General features: G+C 39.1%; 1 protein-coding gene across 1 annotated transcript; it reads right to left on the bottom strand.

The window, feature by feature from the left end:
• Positions 1-4,652: 4,652 nt before the first annotated feature.
• LOC104621508 (tubulin polymerization-promoting protein-like) lies at positions 4,653-4,843 on the bottom strand (the record flags this gene model as incomplete). Its single annotated transcript, XM_010288388.1, has 1 exon — positions 4,653-4,843. A coding segment is annotated over one exon (191 nt), but the record flags the coding sequence as incomplete, so codon positions are not given.
• Between the last annotated feature and the right edge of the window lie 8,571 nt (positions 4,844-13,414).

Consider the following 13,414-nt stretch of genomic DNA (forward strand, 5'->3'; position numbering starts at 1 on the left):
AGGTAAAAGGTTTGTTTCTTGGCCAATGCAAAGAGAGAATTCTCATTCATGGATGAGAGGTACATGCTGCCAGAATACATGCATCACTGAAAGGCAGGGTTATGTTTTGAATATCATACATGCAGGCATAAAGAATTAAAATTTATTTTATAACTATGACAAGCCTTAAGGAAAAAAACTATCAATTACAATTTTAAAGTTTTGGGTTTAGAGACAGATACACAAGGATTTTCTCTACCGATGGTTACAGATGGCTGGGATACCTATCATTTGCAAGCCAAACCTGTAGTAGTCATTTGCCTGTTAGTTCTGGCTAATTCCAGCTACCATAAAAAAATATTAATTGAGCCAATAGAGGGAAAATACAGGTAACTGAAACGCTAATTCATGAACAAAGCTTTCTATAATGCCAAAAAGTTGTCAGAGGAATTTTTAATTTAGGTATGGTCAGTAAAATACATGGAAAATACCATACTTCAAAATATCTTTGAAGGACAATCACTATGCTGATGAAAAATAGAAGTTGTGACATATGAGTAGTTTTGAAATCTCCCTTTCCTAAAGTGAAAAAGAGATAAGAAATACTATAGGTTAAAAAAAAAAGTGGCTAGATCTCAACCACTGTCCAATGTTCAGCATTTCCTCTGGGATTCAAAATATTTTATTACAATTAATGACAATTGTCCACATAGGCCTGTTGAAACAATGTATGTTTTTAATGTCTGCTTCTCAGTAACACTATTGCGATCATTTTGATAGCCACAAAAAGCAGGACAATAGTTTTTGTTTCTGATATTTCCATATTGATAAGATTGTTGCAAAACTCTCAACAAGTAACTAAAGCACATGGAGTGACTAAAGGGAATTAGTAAGCAAGAACTAATAAGAAAACCCATTTGACTTCTGCATATTTTATTTAAAAAGTAGGTTATTTTTAGAAAATGATTTGTAAGGACTATTCTTTTGCCTCAGTGAGAATATTTATTCCTTGTCCTCAGTCTTACCAAGGCTTTGATGGTCAGGTTAAGCCTCAGTGGAGATCCAGGTAAGACTGTGTACTGCCATAGTATTTAAGGGTTTAATTTTAAATGTACAGTGTAATTTGAATTTGTTCTTTAAGGCAGTTATTGCTAAAAGCTACCTGAACTTTCTGATCACATTTCTTTTGGTAGCATGTTCAGTAATAATGAAAGCAAAGATAATTAGGAACAACAGAGTTTTATAGTAGATGTCGCATAGAAGAGTGCTGCATAGTATAAGATGCTGAAAATCAGACTGGAAAGTTAGATGGAATGAGTTGGGATGCCCAAAAAAAGGAGATGAGTATAAACCTTATTAGGTACCCATGTCCTAACTTCAGACATGACATGTAGTTACAGTCTGGAGTATGGTGCACAGGAAGAGCATATGCTCTACAACACTTCAAGGGTTGAAAATGGGTCACCTTCTGCACCTCCTGAGCTATCCCCCCCCCTCATCTCTGAGGTACCAGCTATACTTGCTGTCCTGAGAGTTGAGGGAATGGCAGATGAACAAGAAAATGTACTTTGCCTCATTCCCAAGCAGGCCTGGAACTTACACAGCTGCACATGGTGCTTTTATTCATAGCCCTTATCTTCCACACCAAGTGTAGTAAAAGGGAAAAATCTTTCCAAAGTACTGTCTTTCCAGCCACAACTTCCCTTTGTCACTGTCATATCAGAATGACATCTTCTCATGCATCTGTTTGATTAAGTTTTAAAACTATCCAACTGTAGAAATGAAGAAGAAACAAAGAAGTGTGTTCCTCAAAATAAAATATTGCTAACCTGAAGCATCTTCTCAGGTCCTGATCCAAAGCCTACTACACCATCGAAAGTATTTCAAAGAACTTTACATTGGGTCCATACAAAGTGCTTTGGTTCATAGCAGGGATTTTATACTGTGCAAGTAATGCAAAGTAAACTCTGTCAGAACCCCAGCTAGTTCCATCAGCCTCTCCTAAGCGAACAGAGTAGCTCAATTTCTAGTCAGCGCTAGCTTGTATCTGTCCGCTTTCTCAATTCCTTTGCATGCCTTCTAGCTTATGAGTGTGCTGGTCTCTCTCACACTGTGAACTAGCAACTTAAAGCCTAATTATACCTTAAAGCCTTCCCAACCAATCACTCCTGTGTAGCAATGGTCTGGCATTACTGACACTCGGTATTTGGGTACTTGAGAAAGCCTGTCACTTGTGTTAAGTATCACCTGATATACCAGACGAGGCAGCTCATGAGCAACAAGCAGCCAGATCAACAGTGTGCTGAAAGGGCTCTGCAGCAGACTGGACTTCACCCTTCATTCAGGCTGGGTCCAGATCTTTTCAGTTACCAGTGAGTTATGAGTCAAGCCTTAAGGTCCATGAGGAAGAACAGGATCACTGGTTTTGCCTGGAACTTAGCTTCAGCTAAACTAAGGATTTATGAAGTATTAGAGGCTTAGCCTTTTTATTCACAAAAAAACCCTGGAGCATTCTTCAGGTGCACAGGTACCAGCGATGTAGAAGACTCTCTACGTTTAGACAGTTTACTACCATGTTGGAACAATTTAGACATTGTTGGTATCACATTACGCTATTTTCTGCCTCAGAGTGTGACAGGTCACCAGTGCAACACAGGAGTAGATAATCCTTCATTCCATAGAAATTTTTCTTCAAAAACAATGGGTAACTCTTGGAAAGGCTTCACAAAGCTGGATGCTTCTCATCATGAGCATCCTTACATACACCAAAGATCTTCCTAAGTAACCAGAGCCAACCATGGGAAAAACCATTTAAATCTTTACAAGAACATGTGCTGAGTTTTGGCAAACTTCCCTCTTCAAAACAAAACCCAAAATAAATTATAAACAAACAAAAAAATCTCCAAGTCTACAAGGAAGTCCTTGTCTTTGTTTGCTATTGTTGTTTTGGTTTCAGGCTGATGTATGGGCTCAAAGGGTCATTGGAGGCAAAGTTACAAGAAAGGCTACCATTCAATGTCAGAAAGGCAAAACATGAACAGTTTGAGGGCTGAAAACCAATGCTCTGTTTCCGGACATTGGCCAAATACAGACTGTTGACCTGCATGGCACAAGACAGCACACACTGCTCACTATGTACTCTGAATGGGATGCTGATACGGATTGAGGGAGAGCAATATATTTATTAACCTTTATTCAGAGTCAAAAATTAAAATCAGTGCGTGAGCTCTTTTTGAAAGAAAGCAAACTAGAACCCCTAGCAGCTGGTTTTGAATACTGAAAAACTTATCTTTCATAGTTTTAGAGAAGCAGAGTAATACATTATGGGTACTTGTTCAGCTCTTGCAGAAAACTGGACGAGTCTTTCCTCTCTTTTTTAACCAATATAGAAAATTATTTATTTTCATTCCTATTAAGCTGTTTTGGCATTCTGGGCCCCAGACAGGTCACACTCAGCTGCCTGTACCTTAAGCCTGTGTAATTGGTTCTTCCTTCTATAGCAGTGGAAAGCCATTCCCATCAATACTATTACTCCCAAGTTAAGCAGCGAAAGTGAAAAGATAATTAAATTCCTTGGCTTCAAACAAATCTAACATAAAATGTAGCCCAATTATAATAGTAGATTTTTGTGGGCAAATTGCACCTAACTGCACGGATATTAATAGTAAATGTCCTTATTCCAAGGGGTCATAAACGTTCCTTACATATGTTCTAGCTCAAAGGGAGTATGTGCCAATGTGTGTGCATAACATTCACTTAATAGCAATCTGATTGGCAGTGTTTAGTCCTAATCAATATTTTAAAGCATTATTAGCTTAATGCCTCCTTCATTTCAAATATGAGGCAGTGCAAACTTGAAAACAGACTGCAAAAAGCTTTATTAGACTTTCTTAACGTCTTGTTCCTCACCTCTCAGGTTAGTATAACAGCTCCATCCCACTCCAGCCAGTCAGACCATGCTACAGTACACACAGTAACAAGCACAAAGTATAGACAGAAGGAAAGTAAGGGCTAGTATTTTCCACCTCTTTCTGTTAACATAAAATACTTTAGAACCTATATTGTCCTAGAAATAGTTTTTTTTCAGTTTTTCATGAGTGGTATATGACATTTACAGGCTAGCACCTTGTATATTACAACCACTTACACCCCAATAGTATATTGTTGAATGTTTTAAGGAAAGTGCCAGATCCTGTATAAGACATTTGAAGAAGCCCCAAAACAGTAGTAAAATCAAACTGTATAAATAATGGGATATTGTTCAGAAAGACTGCTATGCAAGACCCTCTTTTCAAGAGGTTCTATTCAACACCCTCAGGGCAACTGGACATTTAGGAATGTTTGAGATTTTTTGCTTGAATTGACAAAGTGTGGTATAACTGCTCTTGACTTTGTTTTTTTTTTGTCTAAAGCTCAACAAAATTATGTATTTTTTTGTACTGATAGATTTATTTTTGCCAATATACGCATGAGGAATGTAATGAAGTGGCGTTGTGCTGCAAGTAGCTCAGCAGATGTTGAAATCAGTTCCAGTTCCTGAAAACAACTTCTTGACAACATAGTCTTAGCATTCACAATAACCAAAACATGTGGGATTCATCTACATCATTCTTACAAATATATTCTCTGTCCCCCTCTCTTTCTCCCTTTTTGTTGTAAACCCTCAGCCTTACTTGCTTCCTTGTACTTTATGATCGTATGTGCCTGCATGCTTATAGCCAGATACATATCCTGAAGCATCCACCAGATCTTCTCGGCCAGCTTTGCCTTTTCCTTTCCCACTGGGATCAAACCTCTCTTTGTGAGAACCCGTGAATTTTGACGTATCTGTAAGGCGTGATACTGTTGGAGATGAAATGGCTTTCTATTGGAAGAAAGAAAAGAAACAAAAAACCCACATCAGAAATCAATTATTCTTAATACAAATATTTGTATATGCTACCAACATTTAAATCTTAGCTAGTGATGGAGACTATGTAAATATATACCCACTTCCAGCAAAAGGATACAAAAAAAGTTTGTTTCTTGCCATTACATACAATGACAATAATCATATTGTCAGCCAAGAACAAAATAGTGCAAGTTATGTCAAAACTTTTTGGAAGAGACTTTCAATATTCAATCCTTCTGATTAATAATCAAGTTCTAAGCACCAAAGATATGAAGTCATAGGGAACAACCATGTTCAAAATCCATTATGTCAACATCCAAGCATAAAAGTCTGGCTCCATCGACAGAGAAAAAGGAAACCAATACAGCTAGAATTCATTGCTTCAAGAGACAATTTTTTTCTAAATTCTAGGATTAATGAGAGAAGTAACAAACTAGAAGGACTGAAAGTTATTTTCAATGTTAGCAAATTAGCAGTCTATGAAATGGCACTGAGCAAAGATTTTCCTCTATATTTCCTCTATATTGCTTCCACTGAGTCATATCAGGCTACTTAAAAATCAAAGTTTTGCTGTCATGGAGACAAAGAAAATTTGACTACACAAACAGAAGAAAAGATATTTCACATAACAATATAGGAGGCATGCTAACCTGTGTGCTTGGATTGGGAGCAGTCTCTTTGATCCTTAAGTTTACATTTTAAAATCAGAAGAGAAAGGGCACTAAAGGAGAAGGGAAAACACAAAAGATTTTCCGTACTAGCAGAAATGGAGCTAAGATGAACAAAGACTGATAAAATTTGGGCATCTTTTTTCTGTGTGCCACCCTGTTAGAGTGCATTTTGGAGGCAAAAGTGACATGGGCTTCATTGCAGTGAAGTAAATGCTCTGTGAGCCTTATCTTTCATCAAAAACCTCATTCCCTCTCTACCCATCCTCAGCCCAAATGAATGCTCATTAATGAGACCTAACACACAGGCTTTTGAAGTAACACATAGCTCTTCCATAGGACAACATACGTCAAATATCTTTTAATGCTGAATATTACAAGATCAGAGACTTGGAAAAGATGCTTGAATCTGTACCAAGAGGAACAGGATACTTTCATTCAGTTAGACTGGGAATGAATGCTGTAACTTGTACACCATGGAAGCCACACGTCCTTCACACCATTTAAATAAAAGCTGTTTTGAGGGAATTTGTCCACATACATAACTACTTAATGAGAATCTCAGGTTGTAAACTTCTGCTTTTCTCCCTCCAATCACACCCAACATGTGATACACACAATACTGCGCTGCTCTGCAGCATTACTTTCACATGAGGCCCTGAGGGGGAAGGTGTTGTGGAGGTACAAGTTCTGTCACTAACTGAAATAAAATGACCACAGGAGCATTCATTTATCAGAAGAGCATTGCTGAATGACCTTTAAGGACTTTTGCCTTGCAGTCTCAGAGTACTATGTGCAGAAGTAGTTGTTTTTCTATATTGAAAAACAGAAATTAAGAAAATGCTTAGGAAGAAGTGTTGCTTCTGAATACATACAGTTTTCTTGTCCACATTGGTCTGCTAGCACCTGATAACCAGGAAATCTGTATTCACAATAGAGCTAATTAAAAAAAAATACACCCCGTGATCACTAATTGTGTTAGCAGCCTAGCTAGATGAAATTAAAATGTAATAAAAATGTATAAGCTGAGACATCAAAAGCAACAAAGTAAAAACTCCCGGTCTGGTGCCCAGATGAGAATTTCTTCTTTCTCTTTCTCAGGGTATTAGTAAATTGAACAGGTTGTACACACAGTCACACAACAGAACCAAATGATTGTCTGTCCACTGGAAATTACTCTGACAACTTGAGAAAACAAAGACACACGCTTCTGTGAGAGCGCATAACCTGTTAGCTTCACCCTGGGCACAGGCACTAGGAATTCTGTGCTATTTTAAGTCTTACTTGTGAATCACTGTTTTGCTTGGTAAGTGAAAGGAAACAGGGGGGCTTGTATCTTGAACGAAGATTCCGGCACAAGCTGGTAGGAATAAGCTTTTATGTGGTGTAGTGTTTCCTGTTATGCAATGTTCATGAGCAAGAACCCAGCCACTGCTTGAAGACAAATTGGCAGACTGCTTGACTAAACAAAGTCTTCCACCAACCACCATTTTGAACCATGAAACACCTATAGTAGTGGGCAGTACATGTGTCTCACCTAACTCCTATAAATACATGGGTTCCCCAATTGAATTTCATTTTAAAACAACCACAAGCCATAACAGCTGCAGGAGCAGACTGTAGGACAGAATACATGGGCAAGTTTCTTATGCTTGTTTAAGTTATTACTAGATCATTCTTTCTCCAAAAGAACGTATGAAGCTTCTTACTAAAGGCATTTGCTTGACGATTAGTGCGTTTCTTGTGTGTTCTTAACAAAGTTACTCAGAAAATGAAGATCCCATCTGTCACTCTCCCCATGTAAGCCAACAAGGAAAAAGCTAGGGCACGATACTTGCCAAAGTATCTTTCATCATCCCTAACACCAGAAGAAGCTACTATAGAAGGTGCAAGAAAGCTTATCATATAATCAAAGGACTAAAATTTGCCCTGTGTTTCCTTCTATAATACTACTGCTAAAAGCCATAGGATGCTACCAGTGACAAATTGGTCAGTTTGCACTGTAAACACAGAAATATTCCAGATGCAAGACAGGGACAATATTCAGTATTAAGTTAATTAAACTTAACACATATTTACTTTGCTTGTGTTTCATCACCAACTACTTTATGGAAAATCAATTCCCTCTAAACGTGCATACACTCTGCATTGTCACATGCAGAGAGAAGTCTCAGAAACTCTAGTTGAATGCCTTTTCCTTTACCAAGTTCATTCTCAGGACAGACTCCTATTCTGAGAATTTGTAATGGTAAGTTTAATCACTATGTGGAAAAAGAAGGACTACAGCTTCTTCTCCTCTGTTTCAAAGGCATGGCGTATCAGTATGAAATTTGTCTCAATACCCAAATTACAGTAAAAAGAAATAAAAATTTTGGTACAGTAACATAATTGTAACATACTACGATTTGTATGAGTGCAATATGAAAGGAAATGCACATATATTAACAGGCAAGAAGAAATAGTAAAACAAGGATTAATAGAATGGCCTGTGTCAATAACAAAGGACGTTCCCAGGAAACTACTCCCAGGACATCGTTCCCATTGTATACTTGAGGAATGTGTTGTTTACATCAAGACAGCCTGCCCTCTGATAAGACCACAACACAGATGACTTATCAAAAAAAAAAAAGATGCATCCTAACAAGATCATAGCAACAAGGTTGCAACGTGCCACATGAGCCTTTCCTTTTCCTTTTACTCTACTAGGAAAACAGCGACACATTTCAAACCAACAAGGTAAACAAGAGAACGGGCAACAGCTTGCCCTACAATTTATGGAGACTGAACTAAGATCCTGAAGCAAAGGACCAGTCTGTAACAACTATTGACTCTTAAAGGTCATGAAACATCTATCCAAAAACTAGTTTGTCATTGTCAATCATGAAGAACCCAGGAGACACAGTGATGTCTCAGCAGTGAGCATCCCTTGTCCTCTGTGTCTCACACACAGAGGGGACACAATGTGTGTGCCAAAATGTGACCAATTTGGCACACACATCTTCATGCTTGACTGTGAGAATGTGAATGAATGAAATCTATTAGAAATAGATACATGTGAATGAGAATAAGCTTACTAGAGACTGTAAATAAATTTTACTTTCACCTTCTGTAGGATCTTACACTGAGTGGGGTATTTGAGTTTTGTTTGTTTCTTTCCCCCCACTAATTTCCATCGATACTTCTCCATTTGGAATTTACCAGTCATCTATCTACAGATTTCACATTCACTACTTCCTCCTGGTGCCTTTTTCATAACACTGTTAAGTCCTCTGGTGAAGACCTGTGCTAGGACTAACATGAAAACATTCTTTTATAACTCATTCTTCATCTGCTAGAGCCAAGTGTGTTCCCAGTGCAACTGCAACACAGCAAATGGTTGAAATAAAAAAATATTTCTATGGTTTAGCACCCCTTTGACATACCTAAAATGAAAAAAATCACACTTATTTTGCAGAGAACTTGGGACAACGGTTCAGATCTTTGGCTTTCAGAACTATTAATTGAAAGTTGATATGTGTATGTGCAGAGGGAAAGAAATATCAACATTCTAAGTAAAGATAAATTAACACCACAGATTAAAAAAATACAATCTTTCGGTCCTGAAAAACAGTTAAACAAAACCTAAAGTCCCAGCACAATGAACATCACAAATCACAATTGAAAGATGGCAATCCCTGTTGGTTTCCTGCTGGCACAATTTCTATTAAATGGGAGGCTCACTTTGTTTCCAACAGTACAATGTTCAAGCAATTTTAATTCCTTGTGCAATATGCTCTCACTCCCTGAACTGATGCATCCATATAAAAGATCAGAGATAATGAGATGCCACCATAAGGCTATGTAGAACACCCCATTTCTCCTTTTTCTTTTCTTTTTATGTTTCTTACAATGAATGCATATCCATTAAAAAGAAAATACTACTTCCTCTTTAAGGTCGCATGAACATTACACAGAAGGACCAGGTGCAACCTAAGCATCCTACTAAGGTGCTTTCTTTCAAAAAAGCCTTTGTAAGCACAGAGTAGAATAAACAAGGACTTCACATCTGTCTTGGACTCCTCAACCAGAAGCAGCTAGTGGTACTCTGCGTCACAGAACCATAGAAGGGTTGAGGTTGGAAGACACCTCTGGAGGTCATCTGCTCCAAACCCCCACCCCCTCATCTACAGACAGTTGCCCAGGATCGTGTCCATATGGCTTTTGAATATCTCCAAGGATGGAGACACAACAACTTCCCTGGGCAACCTGTGACAGTGCTTGGTCAGCCTCACAGTGAAAAAGTGTTTCCAGGTGTTCAGACAGAACGTCTTGTGTTTCAGTTCATGCCCACTGTCTTTTGTCCTATCACTGGACTCCACTGAAGACAGCCTGGCTCCATCCTCTTTGCACCCTCCCTTCAGGTATTTATATACATGGATGAGATTCCCGCTTGAGCCTTCTCTTCTCCAGGCCAAACAGTCCCAGCTCTCTCAGCCTTTCCTCACAAGAGAGATGCTCCAGTCCCTTAATCATCTTCATGGCTCTTCACTGGACTCTCTCCAGTAGCTCCATATCAGTCTTCTACTGAGGAGCCCAGAGCTGAACTCAGCACTCCAGGTGTTGATGACCTCACCAGTGCTGAGCAGAGGAGAGGGGAAGGAGCACCTCCTTTGGTCTGCTTGGCAATACTTTGCCTAATGCAGCCCAGGATACCAGTAGCCTTCCATGCAGCAAGGGCACGTTGCTGGCTTATGTTCAACTTGTTGTCTACCCGGACCACCAGGTCCTTTCCTGCCAAACTGCTTTTCAAGCTGGCTGACTCCCCACATATATTGGTGCCTGGGATTGTTCCTCCCCAGGTGTGGGACTTTGCAATTCTCCTTGCTGAACTTCCTGAGGTTTCTGTCAGCCCATTTCTTCAGCCTGTCAAGGTCCCTCTGGATGGTAGCATCTGGATGACCTATCAGCCACTCCTCTCATATTTGTGCCATCAGAAAACTTGCTGAGAGTACACTCTGCCCCATCGTGCAGATCACTAATGAAAATGTTAAACAGGACTGGGCCGAGTATGTCCCCTTTGAGGTACACCATGAGTTACTGGCCTCCAGCTAGACTTTGTGCCACTGATCACCACCCTCAGGGCCCAGCCATTCAGCCAATTTTCAATTCACCTCACTGTCTGCTCATCCAGCCCTACAGCAACAGCTTGAGGGGCTATAAGGCTCTTACTGAAAGCCAGGTAGACACTAGCCACTGCTCTCCCCTCATCTACCAGGCCAGTCATTTCACTGTAGAAGTTTATTGAATTGGTCAGGTATGACTTCCCCTTGGTGAAGCCAGGCTGACTACTCCTGATGACTTTCTTGTCCTTCATGTACCTAGAGATGATTTCTAGGATGAGCTGTTCCATCACCTTCAGTGTCCTACAGTGACAAGTTTATTCATAAAGGTTCCTCTAAGAGCTGATGACATATTTTTAGTGAAATGCCTTTATGAACCGAATGTGCAACCAACTTGTTTTTTATCTAAATGCTGTTTCTGTTTATGAACAACAAAACCAACTATGGAGATTAAATTGGCAGTTGAGCAAAGGGCAAAAACAATTAAAATGGTAGCTGGGAGCTCATTCTTCTGTGCGACCCTGCTTGCACCCCATTACTACTTGCACATGCACATTGGGAGGCAAGTAAAAAAAAGGAGGATGGGGGGAGTTGACGATCCCTCATCAGTAAGGAAAAATGTAGGAAGAAATACAGTGAAGAGCACAAAGGGCTGGATGGGGACAATTTCCATCTTAGCAAGTCAACACTCTCCCTTCTTTTTCACAATGAATCACAGACAAATGATCCTGTCTTGTCATATAGCAGTTCTGCTTGTTTACTATCTAGAGTAAGTTACATAGTCTCTCTAGTTACATTTTTCTAAAGGCCCTAAATTACTTGGAGCCAGCCTCCTCCTTTCCTTTCTGTGAGCCCACAGCAGCCTTCATTTTCCTCCTCTTATTTGCACATATAGTTAACCACAAAGTTTGCAGAAGATGCAAAGATATCACAGAAGATGCACATGAATTTAAAATTTTTATTTTTTTTAAATATTACTCTTTAAGAGAAAAGTTTTACTTTACAACAGAATCAAATATAATCACTGTATAAACCCATTTTGCAACACCAAATGAATCAAAGGTACTTTCCAAAAATATCAAGACTTCTGTTTTTCAAGACTGACCATTCTTCCCTTCACTTAGTTATTTCCAATAATACAAGCCAGCGGCTATAATTTTAGTGTCTTTGCCTCTATCAAAAGAAGTGATCACTGACAAAAGACCTGTTGATTCACCAAGCTTGTATTTTTACTGATATTTTGCTGGATTTTTGTGCTCACTCTAACCTTAAAAAAAAAATCTTTTTAAAATAGCTGTTGCTCCTTCACTGTCAGTTTCCAGCCAAAGATGTGGTCACGTGACCTCCAAGTTCATGGGAACACCTCAGATGAGTCAGGAAAGGTATGTATGCCTCCCACCTCTTCCAACTGAACCTCCTCACACCAAAACCTCACCAAGACGATCAGAACAGGCCACAGTATCAGAAGCAGCTATGGCAAATAAAAAGAAATTTTATTTAGACCAGTGGATTTGCCAGTTTAAAGCAATAATGCATTTTTTTGTTAGCAATGCAGTATTTTTCCTGCTTTGTGTCAGTGTTTACAGAGAAGTGCTGCTAAGACAGCATGGAGATTGGAGTGTGTGGCATACAAGGAGAAGATGACAGAAGGGTGTTTATTCAGACTCAAAAGAGAATAGAAAGAGGAGAGGCGAATCCTATTCCTGTCCTCAACAGAGCAGTTATATTAGAATTAGAACCAGTTCAGAAATACATAGAAAGAAAAAAAAAAAAAAAAGAAAAGATAAGGGACACAATTTGGAAGATGGGAAATTCCAATTAGACACATGGGAAAAAATTCTTCACCACTGTGGTTGCTCAAGCACAGAAATGGCTTACCTAAAGAGACTGGTGATTCTCTATCCCTGATCATTACCAAAACTTAAAATCATATAGTCACAGAACAATTTAAGTTGGAAGAAACCTTTGCATACGAGTCCTTATCTAGCATAAACCTCTCTCACAGCAAGGCTCAAATGAGCTTACACAGAAACTTCTCCAGTAAAATCCTGAACACCTCCAAAGATGGAGGTTCCACAGCCTCTTGGGGCAACTTGTTCCAGTGTTTGACCACGCTCAGCGTGAAAAAAAAAACAATCCAAAATCTCATCCAAATTACAAATTACTCATGTTCCAACTTCTGTCTGTCTGAAACAGCCCTCGTACCAACAACAGGAAGTGAAAGTTGTGGACTTTTTTCAAACCCTGAAATCCTTAACAACAGTACTACATGCCTCCCTCCTCCTTTCTTATGAAAGACACCTCTGCAAACTCAGGCAGATTTTGCCTTCTACCTCAAAGTAACAGGTGAATCAAAGAGCAGTTACAGGGTAGAACCTTCCAATTCATCAGCTGCAAGAAGTAAGTTTCAGAAATGTACTATCAATCCTTATGAAACTGAAAGAAACTACAGTGAAAAGGAAACGAGAACACAGAAATCAAGAACACACATTCCGTCAACACTACTGCAGAAAAATACAGCAGTTTCCTGAAGAAAAATACATCCACTGAGAGCCGGGCTGTTGTACTAGCTTGGCCTGTTTGCAGCAGAGAAACTGCATCAATGCAATAAAGTCAGCATTAATTTAACGGACTCAACAAGACCTCTATCTCAACTTTGGTGTCGAAGGCTTATAGAAGCATCCTGTGAAACTTGTGCCACAGTCTTGAAAATAGGGCAACATTATAAGAATAAAAGATTCCCCGTACTTTCAGGACTCTTCCTTCCAGAAAAAAGT

Source organism: Phaethon lepturus, unplaced genomic scaffold (assembly GCF_000687285.1).
Source record: "Phaethon lepturus isolate BGI_N335 unplaced genomic scaffold, ASM68728v1 scaffold2350, whole genome shotgun sequence".
Classification (NCBI taxonomy): domain Eukaryota; kingdom Metazoa; phylum Chordata; class Aves; order Phaethontiformes; family Phaethontidae; genus Phaethon; species Phaethon lepturus.